The sequence below is a fragment of the Callithrix jacchus genome, chromosome 21 (assembly GCF_049354715.1).
Source record: "Callithrix jacchus isolate 240 chromosome 21, calJac240_pri, whole genome shotgun sequence".
Taxonomy (NCBI): domain Eukaryota; kingdom Metazoa; phylum Chordata; class Mammalia; order Primates; family Cebidae; genus Callithrix; species Callithrix jacchus.
This window is the reverse complement of record NC_133522.1, coordinates 48,210,091-48,230,550: the sequence shown is the minus strand read 5'-3', so window position 1 is coordinate 48,230,550 and position 20,460 is coordinate 48,210,091. Positions and strand designations below refer to the sequence as shown.

General features: G+C 49.7%; 2 protein-coding genes across 4 annotated transcripts in view; one reads left to right on the top strand and one right to left on the bottom strand.

Moving 5' to 3' along the window:
- Positions 1 to 8,562, bottom strand: part of UBASH3A (ubiquitin associated and SH3 domain containing A) — a 50,226-nt gene extending 41,664 nt beyond the window's left edge. For both annotated transcript variants that reach the window (XM_035282996.3, XM_078358615.1), the window contains exons 1-4: positions 8,438 to 8,562; positions 6,218 to 6,271; positions 5,375 to 5,561; positions 1,577 to 1,775 (exon numbers count right to left, since the gene is read on the bottom strand). In XM_035282996.3, the coding sequence (XP_035138887.2) occupies positions 1,577 to 1,775; positions 5,375 to 5,561; positions 6,218 to 6,271; positions 8,438 to 8,550 (553 nt within the window). In that variant the 5' untranslated portion in view covers positions 8,551 to 8,562. The remainder of the gene's footprint in view (positions 1 to 1,576; positions 1,776 to 5,374; positions 5,562 to 6,217; positions 6,272 to 8,437) is intronic.
- An 8,664-nt stretch (positions 8,563 to 17,226) lies between these two features.
- Positions 17,227 to 20,460, top strand: part of TMPRSS3 (transmembrane serine protease 3) — a 29,920-nt gene continuing 26,686 nt past the window's right edge. For both annotated transcript variants that reach the window (XM_002761447.5, XM_008986736.4), the window contains exons 1-2: positions 17,227 to 17,347; positions 17,819 to 17,963. In XM_002761447.5, coding sequence (XP_002761493.1) covers positions 17,870 to 17,963 — 94 coding nt within the window. In that variant the 5' untranslated portion in view covers positions 17,227 to 17,347; positions 17,819 to 17,869. The remainder of the gene's footprint in view (positions 17,348 to 17,818; positions 17,964 to 20,460) is intronic.

The following is a 20,460-nucleotide window of genomic DNA, read 5'->3' as shown; positions in this document are numbered from 1 at the left end:
CCTGGGAACCGGGGCGGGTGCGCCATAGACTCAGGCAACATTGTTCTTGAAGAGTGAGAGCCCTCATCGTTTTGTAGAGAAAGAAAAGAGAGCGAGTGGACCTGACTTGACTAAGGTCACGCCACTCATCAGGAACACAGAAAAAATCCACATGTTCTGATGCCAAGTCCAGAATCCTTTCTACCAAACCCCAGCCTCAGGCTCCAGAGCAGGGAATTTTGATGATTCTCAACATGTGTCTAAATAATCCTTCCCTGGAGAGGCCAAGGAGAGAGCACTGAGCTCATTCTGATAATACAGAAAGAGGTCACATAGGACTCGTGTGTCTCCCATTCGAGGCCGAGGGCAGGAAGCCCTGACTACCCATGTGCACCGGCCTCCAACACTGTCACGGTCACCCAGTCAGGCTTGATGCTTGGCACACCCCTCTGGGGCAGTTTCCCGGGCTGTTGGCATATAGCTAAGTGTTTGAAAAACCACTAAATGCGAACAAGACTATTTCCACTGAAGGAGAAGACCACTGTGGGTCCAGAAGCTTCCTATCGGCATACATTTTTATATGAAGCTTCCATCGGCCCCCGTTTCCATATGAAGCTTCCATCGGCCCCCGTTTTCATATGAAGCTTCCATCGGCCCCCGTTTTCATACGAAGCTTCCATCGGCCCCCGTTTTTATATGAAGCTTCCATCGGCCCCCGTTTTCATACGAAGCTTCCATCGGCCCGTGTTTTCATATGAAGCTTCCATCGGCCCCCGTTTTCATATGAAGCTTCCATCGGCCTGTGTTTTCATATGAAGCTTCCATCGGCCCCCGTTTCCATATGAAGCTTCCATCGGCCCCCGTTTCCATATGAAGCTTCCATCGGCCCCCGTTTTCATATGAAGCTTCCATCGGCCCCCGTTTTCATACGAAGCTTCCATCGGCCCCCGTTTTCATATGAAGCTTCCATCGGCCCCCGTTTTCATACGAAGCTTCCATCGGCCCGTGTTTTCATATGAAGCTTCCATCGGCCCCCGTTTTCATATGAAGCTTCCATCGGCCTGTGTTTTCATATGAAGCTTCCATCGGCCCCCGTTTTCATATGAAGTCTTCCATCGCCCGCGTTTTTATATGAAGCTTCCATCGGCCCGTGTTTTCATATGAAGCTTCCATCGGCCCGCGTTTTCATATGAAGCTTCCATCGGCCCCCGTTTTCATATGAAGCTTCCATCGGCCCCCGTTTTCATATGAAGCTTCCATCGGCCCGTGTTTTTATATGAAGCCTTCCATCAGCCTGAATTTTTGAAGGCTGCAGTGGCTCAAAAACGAGGCTCTAGTTAAATTCTTCAGCCTCAGGTTAAGACCATGTCCACGCACCCGGCTGAAAATCCAGAAGTGGACACGGAAGTGCCTCGGTGAGGACGGGTGCATCCACTGAGCCCAGGAGAAAGCCCACCCCGCCATCCCACCATTGCTGTGGGCTCTGCTTCCCTGGAAGCGACCCACTGCCTCTGTGTGCTGGGAGTTCGTCCCTGCCACGAAGGGCTCACTCACTGTGAACCCGGCCCTGTGTTTTCAACCGGCCAGGGCTGCCCACCTGCTAAGAGAGATGCTTCTGTGGCGAAGGTCATGGCGAATTCCCGAATGACGTCTGCGGGGCCGCCGTTGAGGAAGAAGCCGAGGTAGCTGATGGAGGAGTGGAGAGCCAGGGGCACGGCTGTGGGGAAGGAGCCCAGGAGCCTGTCTCCAGCTCTCTTCAGCGCCTCGTACAGGCACTCCACCTTCTGGTCTTCACACTAAGGGAGAGACAGAGCCCGTGTTTCCTCGCCTGTCATCAGAAGTTGTCTAATAATTTAATAACAATCGACGGTGATTCAAGTGACTCTTTTCTGTTCAAAATGCTCTAACAGTTTACCTCGTGCCTGTGTGTCTGGGGCTATGGATTTGTTCTATACTCGGACCTCAGTTTTTCAATATTTCAGTCAATTTCTTTGCAGGATGGTGTCTCCTCTAGGTGCCCAGGCTGGAAGTCCCCTGGTCCTCAAGCTGCATCCCCTCCCTCCATGGCATGTGTTCATCACCTGCTGAGCCCTTTCCTCAGTCCCATGGTGTTGCTCAGGTTTGCACTATTTGGCTTCTGGAGGTTTCCAGCACACTCCAAGGCTGCCCAGGCACTGCTCAGAACCTGCAGTGCAGGGGGACTAAGCAGTGGAGGGGGACTGAGCAGTGGAGGGGGACTGAGCAGTGGAGGGGGACTCAGCAGTGGAAGGGGACCCAGCAGTGGAGGGGGACCGAGCAGTGGAGGGGGACTGAGCAGTGGAGGGGGACTGACCAGTGGAGGGGGACTCAGCAGTGGAGGGGGACTCAGCAGTGGAGGGAGACTCAGCAGTGGAGGGGGACTGAGCAGTGGAGGGGGACTCAGCAGTGGAGGGGGACTGAGCAGTGGAGGGGGACTGAGCAGTGGAGGGAGACTCAGCAGTGGAGGGGGACTGAGTAGTGGAGGGGGACTCAGCAGTGGAGGGGGACTGAATAGTGGAGGGGGGACTGAGCAGTGGAGGGGGACTCAGCAGTGGAGGGGGACTCAGCAGTGGAGGGGGAACTGAGCAGTGGAGGGGGACTGAGCAGTGGAGGGAGACTCAGAAGTGGAGGGGGACTGAGCAGTGGAGGGGGACTCAGCAGGTTCTGAGCAGTGCCTGGGCAGCCTTGGAGTGTTGGAGAGAGCTGCAGAGCCGCCCTCTCGTCCACGGCTGAGCGCTGAGCCAGGTTCCACAGGGGACTCCTCCAAGGCACCAAGGCTCTGCCCCACCTCCAACCCTATCCTTCTCCTCTTTTGCCTTCACCAGCAGTCTCTCCCCTGTGTGTTTCCTGCACTTGGAATGCTGCCTTGGGGTCTGCTCCCTGCAGGACCTGAGCCTGCACAGCCCCTGGCCCAGCCTCCCTGATGCCCCCTGTGTGGCTGTGGGACCCTCTTTTGGATGTGGCTCCTGCTCCTGAAGCTGCAGGTTCTCTGTCACCTGGAGAATTCCTCGCCAGGGCTCAGCCTGCCCACGGAGCCGGACAGGTGCTGGTCTGACAGCCTTGCCCATGGGGCTCCCACCCTCGCCTCCAGCCACACGCAGTGTTTCTTGGCATCTGGGCCTGGTGTTGCCTGCCGCCATGGCCAGGCCACTTCCTGGGCTTGAAGACCTTTCCAGTGCCATTGGCCATGTAGGACCACAGGGGAAACCCAGACCCCACGACCTACTGGCGGGAGATGGTCTGATCCCTTCTCTTCTGAGCACTGGGCTCACCTTGGAATTTCCCATAGTGCTTTTGACATGCCCAAGTATGAGGCCAGATCCCATTGCTGAATGCGGTTTCCAGCGCCCCGTGGGCAGGCCTGCCTGGCATTCCTCCTGGCTGTTTTCTCTGCAGCCCTCAATGCCACTCAGCACAAAACCACACAGTGAGCGCATGTCCATTCTGGAGTCCATGTCACATTGTGTTTCTTGGCTTAGATACATAATTTTCAAGGATAGTCATGTTATAAATGTAGCCGTGATCAATATCACACTTCAGAAGATTGGTGTTTTCATTTTACAACACGGAAGGTACACAGCGAGTCTTCGCTACACTCTTCTGCCTGCGAGGGGAGCTCCACTAACCATGGCCAGGCCAGGCCTGGGGTACGGGACTGGGAGGAGCTAACAACAGAGGGAGGTGTGCGTGTGTGTGTCTGCACATGTCTATATGTGCATGTGTGTCTGTGTATGTCTATATGTGTGTCTGTGTATGTCTCTGTGTATGTGTGTTTATCTGTGTGCATATATGTGCATGTGGTACTTATATATGTGTCTGTGTGTGTGCATATGTCTATGTGCATGGATGTGTGTGTCTGTGTTTGTGCATGTGTGTGTCTCTATGTGTGTCTCTGTGTGTGTATCTGTGTCTCTGTGTGTGTCTGTGTGTATCTATGTGCATGCATTTGTGTATTCCTGTGTGTGTATATCTGTGTGTATCTGTGTGCATGTGTATCTATGTGCATGTATGTGTGTCTGTGTATGTCTGCGTGCATGTATGCATTTATATCTGTATGTTTGTGTGTCCGTGTGTGTGTGTCTGTATGCACGTATGTGTTATATTTGTGTGTGCCATGTATATGCCTCTGTGTCTATCTGTGTATGTCTGTGTGCATGTATATGTGTGTGTGTCTATGTGTGTGAGCTATGTGTGTGTCTCTGTGCGTGTGTGTGCTTGTGTCTCAGTGGGTTGGGGAAGGAGCTGAGGGCCAAGGCCTACTCTGATTTCTGAGCTGTGTCACATGGCATGGGCTGCCTTGCCTTATCCCATTTGCTCCAGAGGGTGACCCAGAAGGAAGTCTACTTGTCACAGATGCCACTGATGTCTATATAGGGTGAAAGGTCTCTCGGCTTGCCTGGGGCTTTCCCAGGCTTAGTCCTGTGTTCTGGGAATCCCTGAAAGTCTCAGGCAATCCAGGGTGGTGGCTGGAGGCCTTGGAGGTGCTTCTCCTGGGATATCTTCCAGAAATCTTTTCCCTGCAGAGATTTGCATTCCCCCTTTCCATCCAGCACGGAGGAGCCTGGTGTTGGAATGGAGGGTTCCTTGGGCCCTGATGGAAACCCTTGAAATGAGTGGAAGCAATCAGTTTGCCAACAGCAGAGTTGGGGTCAGGCCAGGGTAGCGGAAGTGGGGGGCCCCTTCCCGGGGCCCTCTGGTGGAGCCGAGGCAGCCGTGGCTGTCTGTCCCCACTTTCCTTTTCTTTTCTCTTGAGCAGCCCCTTCATTCTTCTCACCTTCCCAGTGCCCTGTGGAGCTGTCCCCTGGGTCATTTTGTGCCCCCATGGAGCTTCCCGCTGGGCCATCTTTTCTGAATTGGAGGGCTGGTCCCTGAGACAGGGAAAGTTCTGCCTCTGGGAGTAGCCAACCATCAACTTGTTCTTGAGTTGACTTATCACTCATTTTAGAAGCACCAACTCTGTTTAAGGGACTGTGCTATTTTCTGGGGTGCAAAGATGAGTGAAGCCTCTGCCCTCCCTTGAGGGACTCAGTCTCGGGAGGGATGCAGTACTGGACCAGACACACGGCCCATATAATACGAAGGTGCCACTAGACACGTGAATACAAAATGGGCAGCAACTCCTTTTGCCTGGGGAGCTGGAGAAGACTCAAAAAAGGGAGGGGATAAATGATCTGTGTTCTGAGGGATGAATAGGAGTTGACCAGATGAAAGCAAAGAGGAAAATAAAGCACAGCTCACATGAAGACGCCAGGTAATGATGCAGTTCTGGACAGTCCCACTTAGAGTCACCTCTGTCCCGTCATGGCCTAGTTATCACAGAAAAAATGCCTCCAGCTGCAGCGATGAAGAGCATTGAAGGCGCACTGGGCTGACTCACCGTGAAGAAGTCACAGAGTGTCACGTGTGGGAAGACCTCGTGAGCTCTGTTCTTTGCACACTGGCGCTTGCTCTCTCTCCAGAACTCTTGAAGTTTTTCCAGCAGGGGCCCCGTTGGACAGAGGAAAAGGGCATACTCCTGGGGGATGGGGTCGTCTAGGGAAGGGTCATTGCAATGACCGTGCAGCCTGCAACAGAGAGCAAGCCGGCTTCACCCACCGCCGCAACGGAAAGGTTTCTCCCCTTCGAGAACAGCAGTGACAGCAATGCAGAATTCTAGGGCACACTGAACACACAATGTGTGCTCATGACATAAATTAATCCCAGCGCCATCGTATTGGCGGAGGCACCTGCGGTGGAGCTGTGTGTGGGAGACACTTGGCCAGTGTCCATCCTGTCCTCGGACCCACCTGAGTCTCATTCCAAACTCACAGGTGAAAAAGATGAAAGAAAGCTGACAGCAAGACCCAATACCTGGTCTTCAGATCGTCTGTGGCCCCAGCGTCTCTTGGATGGTGCGGAAACACTTTGTGGAAGAAACTCACATGTGTGTTTTACCTCAAGCTTCAAATTACGTATAAAAACCCAAACCAAAAACTAGACTAAATTTAGATAGCTACGACGTTTCTTTTGATTCGATAATTATTTTATTTTTAAGATGGAGCCTTGCCCCGCCTCGGGGCCCTGTGCGTAGCAGCGAGGTTACTTTGGTTCACTTCGGCAGTGGCTCATCCCACCCAGAGGCACCAGGCTTTTCCTGGTGTCCACCCTGGTGGGAGGGGGCCCTCGAGCACAGGATGCTCAGCCCAGATGCTCCCGGGTCTACAGGAGCAGCCGCACTCACCAGGCCAAGGCCTCTTCCGCCGTCTTCCTGCCTGTGGCTGCCAGCGCTTTCAACCTGCAGAAGAGCAGACACAGGCACAGAGTCACATCGCCCCTTCTTGGGAAAAGGGTCAGAGAGGCAGGGGTAGCCTTGCACTCTGAAGAGGGCCTGACGCTGAACTCCCAGCGGGCATGTGCCCAGAGGTCCCTTTCCCGAGTGCCACCATCATGGCTTTGGACAGTGCTGACCAGCTCACATCCGCCCCTCACTTTCCTTCCCTGGCTACCCGCTCTGGCCCTTGGCACGGGGTCTTGGTGCTGAGGACCTGACCTCTGCCCACTCCTGCAATCCCTCTCCCTGGCCTGCCCCTCCCCGCTACCTAGAGCAAATGGACCCACCTTGTGGATCCTGGAGGCAGCTGCGGTGGAGTGTGTCCCCGCTCAGACACATGCTTTCCTGACAAATGCTTCCTTCACCCCAACATCCCTTAACAAAATGGCCTGATCCTCAGGCTCAGCTCCCACACGTCTCCCATGCTGGGAAACAGCTCTTCCCAAAGCACCGGGCAGGCACTTGTCACGGCTCTCACAGTCTCTTGCTCCCACGGCTCTCCCCTGCTAGACCAAGAGCTCCCCGAAAGCAGGGCGGTGTCCAGGACGTATGTGCATCACATTGAATTTGGCTGAACTGGACCAAATCGAACAATGGAATGCAGCTAAGGCGATTTATCAGGACTGCCGACCGGAAACAGCGGGTATGCATGAGGCACCCACCACGTGCTGCCCGATGCTGCTATTTGGGTGGGTGCCGACGCGGCTGTGGCCACTTGGAGAGGTTTGAACAGGGTGGCCTCGGGGCAGGGCCTTACTTGGAGGTGCTCTGGTGTGAGGAAATTCACACACTGCTCTTCTCCCAACATGTGTTTAATGTTTAAACCGGAAGGAATTTTGAGTAGGAGTCCATGCTACAGGTTCAACAGCAAAATACAACGTGGACTCCTTCAAAGGCACAGAGGGCTGGTTCAAGCCCCACCCCCACCACTAACGTACTCTCTGGACCCAGGGTCCTGCCTGCACTGGGTGGCGAGTAGAGGATGAAGCCTGCCTTGTACCCGCTGCCTGGACGGTGCGTGGCGGCCACACTCCCCACGCCTGAACGCATTCCGCATTCAAAGGCCCTGGATTAGCTTGAACATAACGGTGACAACCAAGGCCTGATTTGGGGGGAAGAAAGGGGTTTATCTAGCTTCAAAGTTACTTTATCCAATTTGGCCAAGCTTTTGTGACAGTGTGGAAGGAAAGTTCAGCTCCTTCTCCAACCCAAAGTCACCTCAAGTGCTTCAGGTTCATTTTTCCATGTGAAAAATGCACGGGCCCGATCAAAGGCGCTGGTTTGCCACGAAAGCTGTAAAACCCAGTGCTGGTCGCATTTCCTCCCTCTCGGAGAGCGGCGACTCCCAAGGCTAAACTCTCCCCCACACAGACCCTTCCCACGGGGGACAGCTCGCACTGCGTCTGCAGTTCTGACCCATTTGTTTCGTTATCGGACGCTCAAGGGATTCTCCCTGAGGACAAGTGGCTCTCCCTGGGCAGTGTGGCAGCACAGTCCTGCTGCAGTGGTCCCAGTGTTAGAGACTCAGCGGGCTTTGGGGTCTTTTACGCTAGAGTTTGAACACCCTGAAATGCCACCTTCAGAGTCGCTGAGCTGCACACAGACATTACATCCAGGCCCCGAGTCCCCCAAGCCCCCAAAATGAGGCACCTGGAGTAATACACGGCTTCCGATTTCCACAATTTCAGGATCCCCTGGCATCAGCCAGCAGAGCTAGTGATTCAAAGGTCAAAAATATCAGGGGTTTCCAATCTTTGCCTCCCTGGCCCCCACTGGAAGAAGAATTGTCTTGGGCCAGACATAAAACACACTGACACTAACAATAGCTAATGAGCTAAAAACAGAAAACAAACACGAATCTCATCATGTTTGAAGAAAGTTTACAAGTTTGTGCTGGACAGCATTCAAAGCCGTCCTGGGCCACACGTGCGTTGGACAAGCTTGGTCAAGGTCATGTCCTTTATGAAAAGCGGAAGGGAGCCTTCTGAAGAGCCAGTGTGTCACCCCACAAGGTGCACGGCTTTGACCGGAGGCCATGCCCTGCGCCCCTGCAGCTCCACGGCAGGGGCTGCAGCAGGGTCTGGCTCCAGCCCCATTGGCTGGGCCCCAGGGTCTCTGGGCAGTACTCACGAGGTGTGCACCGGGAAGCCCATGGCCAGGAGGGGCTCCAGGAGCAAGGGGGTGCTGCGGCCCTTGAGCTTGTTGGAGACCTTGGCGTAGAGCTGCGTCTCCGCCGCTGCCATCTCTTCCTGCCCGCAGGCCAAGAAGCTCGCCTGCACACAGAAACGAGGAGATAAAGCGGGAGGGGTAGAGGCAACGCTGAGGCTGCGAAGAAAAACCTCAAGCCCTTTTTGATGTTTCTGACAAAAGCTGATATCCTGTTTGCATGAGATACTGGTTGTCAGAATTCTGTTTGCAGGGTGCTGGGTGCAGTGTCCACCAACACGAACTGTTTCCACCATGAGTCTAAAGGTCCAGCCGAGCCCCCGCATGGGACCAACCTCAACAGGGACTTGGTCAGTGTTTGGGAGCAAGAATGCATGAGAGCAGGGGGAAGGAAGTGGGAGTGGGAGGACCCCGCCGGCCACCTGCCCTGAGCCACGCTGGATCCCAGTCTCCTTGTCTGCAAACAAGACATTTAACCCCACTCTGTCCACTCTCTCTGGGGTTGCTGGAAAACTTGCTGGTTCTTTCAGTCATTTGTTGACTTGTTTTCTTCTTTTAAAACCTTTAAAAGCTTAACATGTGTACAGAAAAGCCAAGGAATTTCCACAAAGGAGCCCACGCCCGTCATTCCCCCAGGGCCCAAAATAAAACAGCGCAACAAGGGGAATTTTGTACGTCCTCCACCCAAGGGGACATTTGGCAATATCTGGAGACATTTTTGTTTGTCATACTGTGGGTGGGAGCGGCGGTGGTGGTCGGGGGGTAGACATTGTGGTACTGGCACTAGTGGGTAGAGGCCGGGAATGCCACAGTGCCAGGAGGGCCTCCCCAACAAAATGTCAGTAGTGCCAAGGTAGAGAAAGCCTGCTCTGCAACATTCTCAGAATCTCAGACGCGCCCCTGCCTCCTGCCCAGCCTCCTCCGGTTATCTCCTCCCTCCCCCATGAAGGAAACGGCTATACCGCTTGTATATGAATTGTGCCTGTTGCTGAGCCTCATAAATAGAAGCATATTTTCTATCACTTCTGGTTTCTTTTGCCTCAAATTATGTCTGTAAAATTTACCTACATTATTGCTTGTAGCCAGTTAGTTCACTGTTATTGCTGTGTAATATTTGATTAATAAATATATCGGCGAGGTGCAGTGGCTCATGCCTTTAATCTCAGCACTTTTAAAGGCCAAAGTGGGTGGATCACCTGAGGTCAGGAGTTCGAGACCAGCCAGGCCAACATGGTGAAACCCGTCTCTACTAAAAAATACAAAAGTTAGCTGGGCGTGCTGGTGGGCACCTGTAATCCCAGTCACTCGAGAGGTTGAGGCAGGAGAATCACTTGAACCTGGGAGGTGGAGGTTGCAGTGAGTGGAGATTGCACCACCGCACTCCAGCCTGGGACACAGCAGGACTCCAGCTCAAAAAGAAAGAAATAATAAAGAAATAAAATAAATATACCATAATTAATTCATGCATATTTCTGTTGATGTGCATTTGCGAGGTTTTCCGTTGTTTTGCTATTGTAACTAAAGCTGCTGAGGACGTTCTTCTAGGTCTTGTCTTTGAGTGTACTGCACATGCATTTCTGTTAGGTGTGCACCTGTGCATCTAGAAATGGGCTCGTTGGATCACAGAGCATGTGAAACTCCATTAGAAACTGCCAAGCAGTTGTAAAAATTTCTACATCCTCATTCACACTTGATATTATCAGTCCCTAATTTTAGCCCCTCTAGGGGGTGGTCGTGTGTAGTGGTACCTACCTGTGGTTCCCATTTGCATTTCCCTGAGGGATAATGATATTGAGCACCATTTCACAGGCTTATTGCCAGTTTGAATATCCTCTCTGGGGAAGTTCCTGTTCAGATTTTCTGCTCTTTTTTTTTTTTTCACTAGGTGGTTTGCTTTTTCTTATCAATTTGTAGGAACTCTGGTTAGGGTTTTCTACATCCTGTTCAAGAGATTGTTGTTAATCCAACATTGATGAAGATAATCTATGCTTTGTTATAAAAGTAGTGCTACTTTTGCTGTTTGTATTTAGCTCTGTGATCTATTTGAATTCATTCTGTGTATGGTGTGAGGTAGGGATAAACTTTCGTCTACTTCCCCATTGAAACGGCCATCCTTTGCCCAGTGAATTGCAGTAGGAGACTTATTGTAAATCAAGTGATTGTATATGGATTAGTTTTTTTCTGTTATGCTCTCTTGTTTGATTTGTCCATTTTTGTGCCCATTCTACACTGTTTTAATTACTATAGTGTTAAACCCTCTGATTTTGTCCTTTGCTTTTTCATGAACATTACAAATCAGGTTGCCATAGTATGTCATAGGGTGTCATTGGGTAGTGCAAAAAGATTCATGCCTACCATCAACCGAGTTTCAACAAGGTTGTCAATGAAATTCAGTGGGGGAAAGGATAATGCTTTCGATAAATGAGCTAGGGGCTCATGCCTGTAATCTCAGCACGTTGGGAGGCTAAGATGAAAGGACCACTTGGTCCCAGCCAGGGCAGCAGAGTGAGACTCTGTCTCAGACAAAAAAAAAAAAAAAAAGGTATGGTGGCATATCCCTTGTATTTCCAGCTACTCAGGAGGCCAAGGTGTAATGATGTCTTAAGTTGAGGCTGCAGTGAGCTGTGACTGCATCACTGCACTCCAGCCTGGGTGACAGAACCCTGTCTCAGAAAAAAAAAAATTGATGCTAGGAAAACTGCATATTGGTATGGGAAAAAATGAACCTCAACCCTTACCTCATATTATATACAAAAACTGACTCGAAATGTAAAAGCTAAAACTATAAAACTTCTTAAAAAAAACTAGAAACAAATGCTTGCTATGTTAGAATTTGCAAAGCTTTCTTAGGACATAACATGAACAAGTCAATAAAAGAAAAAAAATGATGAACTGGACTCACCAATGTTGAAAACTTCTGCTCTTTGAAAGACACTGTAAAGAATATTAAAAAGCCAATCACAGACTGGGAGAAAGTATCACTGTACATATATCTGACAAAGGACTTGTATCTAGAATATACAGAATATTTTATAGATACTTATAATCAATAATAAGAAAACAACCTTCTAGTTTAAGAATGGGCAAAATATCGAAGAAGTTACTTGCAAAAAAAAGATACAGACTCAGACGTGACAAGGTGCCAACACCATTAGTCATCAGGGAAACGCAAATTAAAACCACAGCGAGACTCCACAGCACACCCACTGAACAGCTAAAATGGAAACGCCTGACAATACCAGGTTCAGACCAGGCTGGGGAATGATGGGAGCTCTCACACACTGACCACTTTGGGGAACATTTGGTGGTTTCTCACAAAGATAAACATACATGAAAATGTGTGTCCACACACAGACTGGTCTACGAATGTTCATAATAGTTCCTTTTCTTGTGTTTTGGGGTTTTATTGCACTGGTTTGGACCCCAAGTCAAATGCCAAACAAATGTGGTGCTAGTGCACCTTCTTGTATAACTCTCCATCTCAGAGGACAAGGTCTCAATATTTCACCATTAAATGTGAGCATATTATGATATTTATTTATCTATATATTTTTATTTTATTTTTTTGAGGCAGAGTCTCACTCTGTTGCCCAGGTTGGAGTGTAGTGGCATGATCTTGGCTCACTGCAACCTCCGCCTCCTGGGTTCAAGTGATTCTCCTGCCTCAGTCTCCTGAGTAACTGGGACTATGGGTGCCCACCACCATGCCTGGCTAATCTTTTTATTTTTAGTAGAGATGGGGTTTTTCCATGTTGGCCAGGCTGGTCTCCAACTCCAGACCTCAGGTAATCCACCCACCTCGGCCTCCCAAAGTTCTGGGATTATAGGTGTGAGCCACCATGCCTGGCCTGATTTTTAAATAATATTCTTTTCACTGTACATGTTTTAGGTATACAATGTGATGTTCTGATATATTGCAGTTAGTGAAGTGAGTGCCATCATTAAGCAAACTAACATATCTTCATCTTGCATCATTACTTTTTTACTTTTTTTTATGGTAAAAGAAACTAAAATCTGCTCTTGGCAAATGTTCACTATTCAATAAGACATTATACCTCTGGTTGTCAGCTGTACCTTCCATCTCTGGACTTCTTCATCCTACACATCTGCCACTTTGCACCTTGTGACCCACACCTCTCCATTTCCTGCCCCTACGCCCTCCCCTGAGAGCCCCCACTTTATTCTCTATGTATTCATTTTTTTTTTTTTTGAGACGGAGTTTCGCTCTTGTTACCCAGGCTGGAGTGCAATGGCATGATCTTGGCTCACTGAAACCTCCGCCTCCTGGGTTCAGGCAATTCTCCTGCCTCAGCCTCCTGAGTAGCTGGGATTACAGGCGTGTGCCACCATGACCAGCTAATTTTTGTATTTTTTAGTAGAGATGGGGTTTCACCATGTTGACCAGGATGGTCTCGATCTCTTGACCTCGTGATCCACCCGCCTCGGCCTCCCAAAGTGCTGGGATTACAGGCGTGAGCCACCGCGCCCAGCCTCATTTTTTTAAAATAAAGATTCCACATATAAGTGTGATCCGGCAGTGTTTGTCTTTCTCCATCTGGCTTATTCCACTTAGCTTGACATCCTGAAAGTTCAGTGTTCTTTTTCCTTGAGGAACTCCAAGGATGAAATAATTCCACAATCAAATGATTTATCTTGAACTCGAAAGTCTGCAAATAGAGGAAGCTTGTGACCCAAGAGGAAAAAGCAGATCTGTGTGTGAAATAGTCTCTACTCAGGTATATTTTCCTCTTCTAAATAATAAACCTTGTTTTGAGCAATCGTGTTATAACATATTAAAATGAAAAATGCAGCTGGGCATGGTGGCTCATGCCTGTAATCCCAGCACTTTTGGAGGCCAAGTGGATCACCTGAAGTTGGGAGTTCGAGACCAGCCTGACCAACGTGGAGAAACCCCATCTCTACTAAAAATAGAAAATTAGCTGGGCATGGTGGCACATGGCTGTAACCCCAGCTACTTGGGAGACTGAGGCAGGAGAATCATTTGAACCCGGGAGGCGGAGGTTGCAGTGAGCCGAGTTCACACCATTGCACTCCAGCCTGGGAAGCAAGAGCAGAATTCGTGTCTAAAATAAAATAAAATAAAATGAAAAATGCTTCTATGCATTTCTCTTGTAAAAAAATCTTATTTATGTAAGCAGGAGATGTCCTATCCAGCTGAATCCTTCCTTCACAACTTGAAAAGTTATCTTCCAAGCCCAACAGGGCAGAGACTACCAGTTTCCCCCTCATTTACTGAAGAGAATGCAACTTAAGCTGTTTGCAAATCGTTACTAAAGATTCTCAGGGCTCCCAGGAGAGACATCAGGACAGGGTAAGGCGCTCGTGCCCCAAAACCAGGTCCGCTCACGGTACTGGCTTCGTAACTATCATGTGCTAGGCCCCAAATACGCTTATTTCTCTGCTTCTTCAACATTGTAGTTTGAGCTCCATGGAATTGATTTGTAGGTGAACCTCTGAGAGGCTATTTCATAGTGAGGAAGTGGCAGCGTTCACGCCAAGGGCTTGAGACAGTAGCGTGACTCGCCCCATCTTGGCTGCTGGACCTATCTGCTCTCTGTACCTGCTCTCAAGGGCTGTTGAGTTGAGGGGAGAATGGCTAAGCTACTGAGGCAAAAAACAGGATGCAGAGTAAGGGCCTGTGGTTTATGAGGACATTGTGCTGACTGCTTCTTATCCCCTTTAGTCTCTGTGTAAGCAATAGGCTTGCTGCAAATGAGGTGCCTGAGAGGGACAAAGACCCCTGCCCATATTTTCTCAGGAGCTGAGCCTTTGTTCTACCTCCTGATGTAAAACATAGTTAACAAGCCACCTTAAGGGAACCATTGTTTGCTTGCACTGTGTATCTTTGAAAACATAGATTAACTCTTAAACTGCTTTGTAAGCTGTTATTACAGGCCCCTGATAACTATTTTTGCATGATTTCTGTTCCCTTTTCTGTTTGCCCCCTTTTCTGCTGAGCTAAAGTAAATGTAACAAGAAAAAAGGTATAAAAGCTGTCACCCACAGAAATAAAGCTGCTGCTTGACTGCAAGTCACTCAGACCTCCAGACTCCACTTTCCTATCCTCTCTCACTTCCACGCACTCTCTCCCTCAGGTTGAACGAGACATCTATGTTGGTGGTCTCAGGGACTCCGCAGGTCGGTAGCCCCCGGCAGACGTGCAGGACCCCGACAAGGAAGACCAGCCATTTTTGTGGGGCCTTTCCCTCCTACCCCCTGGGGAGCTGGTTTGACCTTTAACATACATCTGACACACGTGCTAACATGCCCTCATTGTTGGTTATACATGTTGACATGGTGTGATTTGCTCTCCTGGGTCAGCTCATCCACGTATACAAAGCCCCTGTCACACTCACATGGCTGTGCTGAGCACCGCAGGGTCTTAGGAGTGAAAGCTCATGCCAGAATCTGTCCCCTGATGGCTTACTCCTATCACACACGGGGAAAAGCAAGGAAAGGATGGCATGTTAAATTTCCTGCCATTCCCTTTGAGGGACCAGAGAGGGTAGCCAGGGAAGAGGTGAAGGAGAGAGAAGTGAGCCTGAAGGACCTCACATCAGAGTCAAAGGGCACTGACAGGCATGTGGGCAGGCACCCACTGGGAGGTGGGTGAGGCCGACTTCAACATGGACTGCCCGGACGCGTCTCCCAGGCGCTTGCCATCAGCACATCCCACCAATTCTGCCTTCAAAATCAGTCTCAGGCAGTCAGTCCCCACTGTCGGCACCACTAGCACCTGGTCCAAGTCATGGTCCTCGTGGCCCATGAGGTGCAGCCTCCCCGTGGCTGCCTTCGTGTCCCCCAATCTTACCCCACTCTGTGCCCTGCCTGTCAATCTGAATTCTCCCCATCCAGATCCCCCAAGGATTTCTGCACACCAAAGGCAAATCAGAGCCCTCCCCATGCCCCTGGGCCTCGGGATCTGCTATTGGCCCCCCAGCCTCACCTCCTGGCACTCCCCATTCCCAGCTCTCTAGGCTCACGGTTTCTCTTGGGGTTCCTCAAACACTGCAGCGTAGCCCCTTCTCCAGACTTTGGAGTTGGTGGTCTCCTCCTTGGAGCAATTTCGTAAGATTCACTTCACTGGTCACCAGGGTCCCTGCTGAAACATCACTCTCTCTAGAGGCCGTCCTGCCACCGCTCTGCCCCCATCGCTCTCAGACCCTCCCCGCCTCCTCTCTCCCTGATGCTTAGCATCTGGGGCCCCATGAGAGCGCTTTGTCGTTTTTGCTGTCTGCACCCTGTCTAGAGTCTGACTCACGGCAGATGCTTGCTAAATATTTGCTGAAGAAATGCATAGATTCAGGATTCCCCATCCACAACGGTAAATTCAGCTCTTCAAAGATGCTCGGAGCTCCGGTCCTCACAGCAGGAGGGAATCGTCTTCTCCTGCTAAAACCCCTTGAAGCAGGGCTGCGTGCAGAAGCCTCTTGGGACGCAGAGGCCTCCGAGGAAGGAAACATGACCTGTCTTTTGTGGAGCGCTGGCTTCAGTGACCATCTTCAGGCTCCCTGTCTTTTGTCGGCAGGGCAGCTGCAGAATTGAATTTGGGGGCTCGGTTACAGGGAGGGACAGAAACCCCCACCAAAGAGTGTGCCTGCGTCTTGACGGCCATCACTGACTGCGCAGGGCCTAGCGGTGCTTTCAGGTGAAAGGAGCGCGTGTGTTCCAGTGACTCTCTGGGGCAAAGTTTCTGAAAAGGTTTGCTCACCTTACTGACTAATGAAAGGGCTGCCGCATCTCCCCCTCCCCGGTCTCTGCGGCCTCACCGCTCAGGGCTACCTGATAGCCCCATGCAGCTTGGGTTACACGGGTGCTCGCGATAATGCCATCTGCTACGATGATTGAGTCGACGGAGCTGAGTGGCTCGGGGAAGGTTTTCCCCCGTCGGTCTAACCTGTTGGCGGCCTGCTTACCATCACGCTTGTTTTTATAATGAAAGAGGAAATTATTTCTGCTTTTAATGATGGCAGCTCCAGAAATGGTGAGTAGAATGGGTATTTGGAGAGAAGCCTCTCAGCATTTCTCAATGTTGTGCAGCTGCCAACCCCAGCCTGTCTGGGAGGGGACGTTCTAACACCCCGGTTCCATCTTTCAGAAGGCATGTGCCCGCTTATTCTTTTGATTCAGATACACTGTATAATGTGCTGCATGCTGATCGTAAACAGACTATCGGCAAGAATGAAAGCCAAAACATGGCCCGCCATGAACTTCTTGTTTTTCCAAGATATTCTTCTAAGCTATTCTTGCCATAGAAATGAAATAAACATTGTTGGCACAAAACGCTTGTTTAGATTTTGCTACGACCGTGTGAAACATGGTTTGCTTCAAATGGCTCGCTGGATTCCCTTGGAATCCCAACCGTTACCACAGGTGGGCCCAAAAGGGAACGAAAGCAGATGACCTGGCTAGCTGTGCTTGTGCCTGCTGGAGCCTCTGCGGATTTCAGCCCTTGGAGGAAGCAGGTTCCCAGGGCAGCCATGCCTGATATCTGGAAGAGGGAGCTGGAGTTGAACCGGGAACATTCTGCTATTTCCCTACTTCCTCCGCCCTCTCGGGGTTACAGGGAACGACTTGGAAAGGCCTCTGGTCTCTTTTGCCTTGAGATAGGTGGAATTCTTTCACAAGAAACACAGCCCCAGGGTTGTTTTGACGCAAGCCATTGGTCGAAAGCCACTCCCCACTTTGTTATGTGGGGGAAGGACTGGGCACCGGCCGGCTTGGATACTTTCATTCTTAATGAGGTCATGCTCGTGTGAGCCAGGAAAGGGCTGAGTTTATGGGAAGCCACTCATACTGTGGCCAACTATCCCTTCCCTGGTGCCATCCACATCTCTGGGACTCGAGTATTATGTGAGTATCGAGACTTCTTACGCTTTTGGTAGGTGTACTACACGTGCAGGTAAGAATTGCCTTTATGTGGGACAGGTGAAAACTGTCGCAAAAAAGGGACGGAAAGAGCTTTGAGAGTGATTTACCTTCCGAAGAGTGACGATATGGTCGGTAACTTCTCAATGGGGACAGGGAATCTCTCTGAAGTTAATCTCCGCAGTCAGTTTGAAGACTGCTTGGACAAAGAACGGGAAAGTCGTTGTCTCAACAGAATTCAGCTCATACTTTCTTTGCTAACTCTAGAAGCTTTTCTGTTATCTGCCGTGGCTCAGACTAAATGTGTTCTCACCAGACGGGTGTTTCTGATTAATCCACACTGAATGCGCTGTGTGTGGACTGTCGCATTTCAGAGATTTGCCGTGTGACCAAGATGCACCTGATGCTATAGCTATAAATAGGTGAATAAATGTTTTCTGTTTTTCCTCCGCTAAGGAGGTGGAGGTGGAGGTGGAGCCAGATGTCAGAAGTCCTGAAATAGTCACCATGGGGGAAAACGATCCGCCTGCTGCCGAAGCCCCGTTCTCATTCCGATCGCTCTTTGGCCTTGATGATTTGAAAATAAGTCCCGTTGCACCAGGTAGGTAGACCCAGGTGGGGACCCTGTGATTTCTGCCCATACCCCCATGGAGATGACCAGTGTAGCTGAGTGTCCCTGTGGGGGAAATATCTCCGCAGCTGTTCTGACACCCACAGGCTGGACACCTGCAGTTCCCTAGACCTGCGGAATCTCGGGGAGAAGGGGACTGGAGAGGGAATTGTTCGGTTAAGCCACTTGCTCACTCCCTGGAGACAAGTGTTTTCTTCTCTTGTTGGAGATTGTCAGAGATTGGGCTTCCACAATTGCCCTGTCAATCCTGAAGGAGGTCAGATCCTGGCCCCGACATCTCTGAGCCCTCCAGCAAGTCCTGAGAAGCAATAACCACCAACCCTTCCAAAAACTTAGGGTACACTGGATGTCACCAAAGATATGAGAGGCCTGGATTAAAATCCAGAAGCAGATGACAGGGTGGCCCCTGGCAGAGGAGGAAAAATGTTGTTTTGTAAATGAGTCACAAATGCTTGGCAAAACAATGGACTCTCTAGCAACCTACGCAGCTAGGATCTTTTTGATGGGGGACGGTCAGGACTGGCCAGAGGGAGCTGTGGGCTTGCTGGTTGTGGAAGTTGGGGCTTGGACGTGGGTAGAATCCTGACCCTTTGGTGCTGGGGAGGAACCGCAGAAGCTGCCTGAGGTTCCAGAAAGTGGGAGTGGGGGCCACCCTATTGATTCCTTTTAACCCACCTGGACAATTGGCTTGGAGGAGGTTTGGAAAGGATGGGAGGTGGGAGAGGGGGTTTCAAGTAACTGAAAAGGCACACTGTTTAAGACGATGGCTCAGAGCTAGCATAAGGGTCAGTTGCAATCACCTGACCCCCCAACTTCCCTGGTTTTCACATCTGCATTCAGTCTCTTCCTGCTTTTGCCTGTAAGTGTGGTTTCATGCACGGCGCAGATACAGGCAGGTGGGTTTTTCCATAAAAGGTTTTTACGAATCTTTTGCAATCGTAATATTCCGTCAGGTAGATGTGCAGTTTACATAGCCATTTGGTCATCGTTTGGCCTGTAGTTGTTCCTGATATAATTTAAATAATATGAATATTGATAGCACTATAATCTTCCTTTCTCCTATTTTTTTGATGATTTTGCTGTGACTAATTCTTAGTAATGGGGAGGAAAAAAACTTTTCCTTGTAAATAGACCAACGTATTGTTCAGTAGAACAATTCAGAAAATACATTTCAGCAAAAAGATTTTTAAAAATCACCCACAATGGCACCATTACTCAGAGATAATCTTGTTGGCAATTCATGATTGGACTTATTGCCTTCTATCCATAGACCTGAATTTCCTCTTGGAAGTAACATGTACTATTTATAATATTTTGAAGCTTTTTAACAAAATTAACAATATTATCTTTATCTTTCTATGGCGTTAAATAATTAAGTATTTTCTAGATATTGACAAACCATGGCTGATGGGTGAAATCTGGCCCACCCCCTGCTTTTGTAAATCAAGTTTGATTGTAACACAGACACACTCATTTGTTCACATACTGTGGCTGCTTTCATGTTGTAACAGCAGAGTGGGGTTGTTGGGACAGATGGCATGGCCCATAAAGTTAAAGTACTGTGTTTACTACCCAGTCCTTTACAGAAGAAGCTCGCCAACCCCTCTTCTGTATCATCTTGTCCTCCTACAGGTATTCTAGTATATGTGTACATCATTTCTGATTTCACCCGTTCTGCTTTCTGAGTCATTTGTTCTGTTTCCTGGGCATCCACATTATAAGTGCCATGCTTCTACCTGGGCATCCATATTATAAGTGCCGTGCTTCTACCTGGGCATCCATATTATAAGTGCCGTGCTTCTACCTGGGCATTCATATTATAAGTGCCGTGCTTCTACCTGGGCATCTATATTATAAGTGCCGTGCTTCTACCTGGGCATCAATATTATAAGTGCCATGCTTCTACCTGGGCATCCATATTATAAGTGCCGTGCTTCTACCTGGGCATTTATATTATAAGTGCCGTGCTTCTACCTGGGCATCCATATTATAAGTGCCATGCTTCTACCTGGGCATCCACATTATAAGTGCCGTGCTTCTACCTGCGCATTTATATTATAAGTGCCGTGCTTCTACCTGGGCATCCACATTATAAGTGCCGTGCTTCTACCTGGGCATTTATGTTATAAGTGCCGTGCTTCTACCTGGGCATCAATATTATAAGTGCCGTGCTTCTACCTGGGCATCCATATTATAAGTGCCGTGCTTCTACCTGGGCATTCATATTATAAGTGCCGTGCTTCTACCTGGGCATCTATATTATAAGTGCCATGCTTCTACCTGGGCATCCACATTATAAGTGCCGTGCTTCTACCTGGGCATTTATGTTATAAGTGCCGTGCTTCTACCTGGGCATCAATATTATAAGTGCCGTGCTTCTACCTGGGCATCCATATTATAAGTGCCGTGCTTCTACCTGGGCATTCATATTATAAGTGCCGTGCTTCTACCTGGGCATCTATATTAT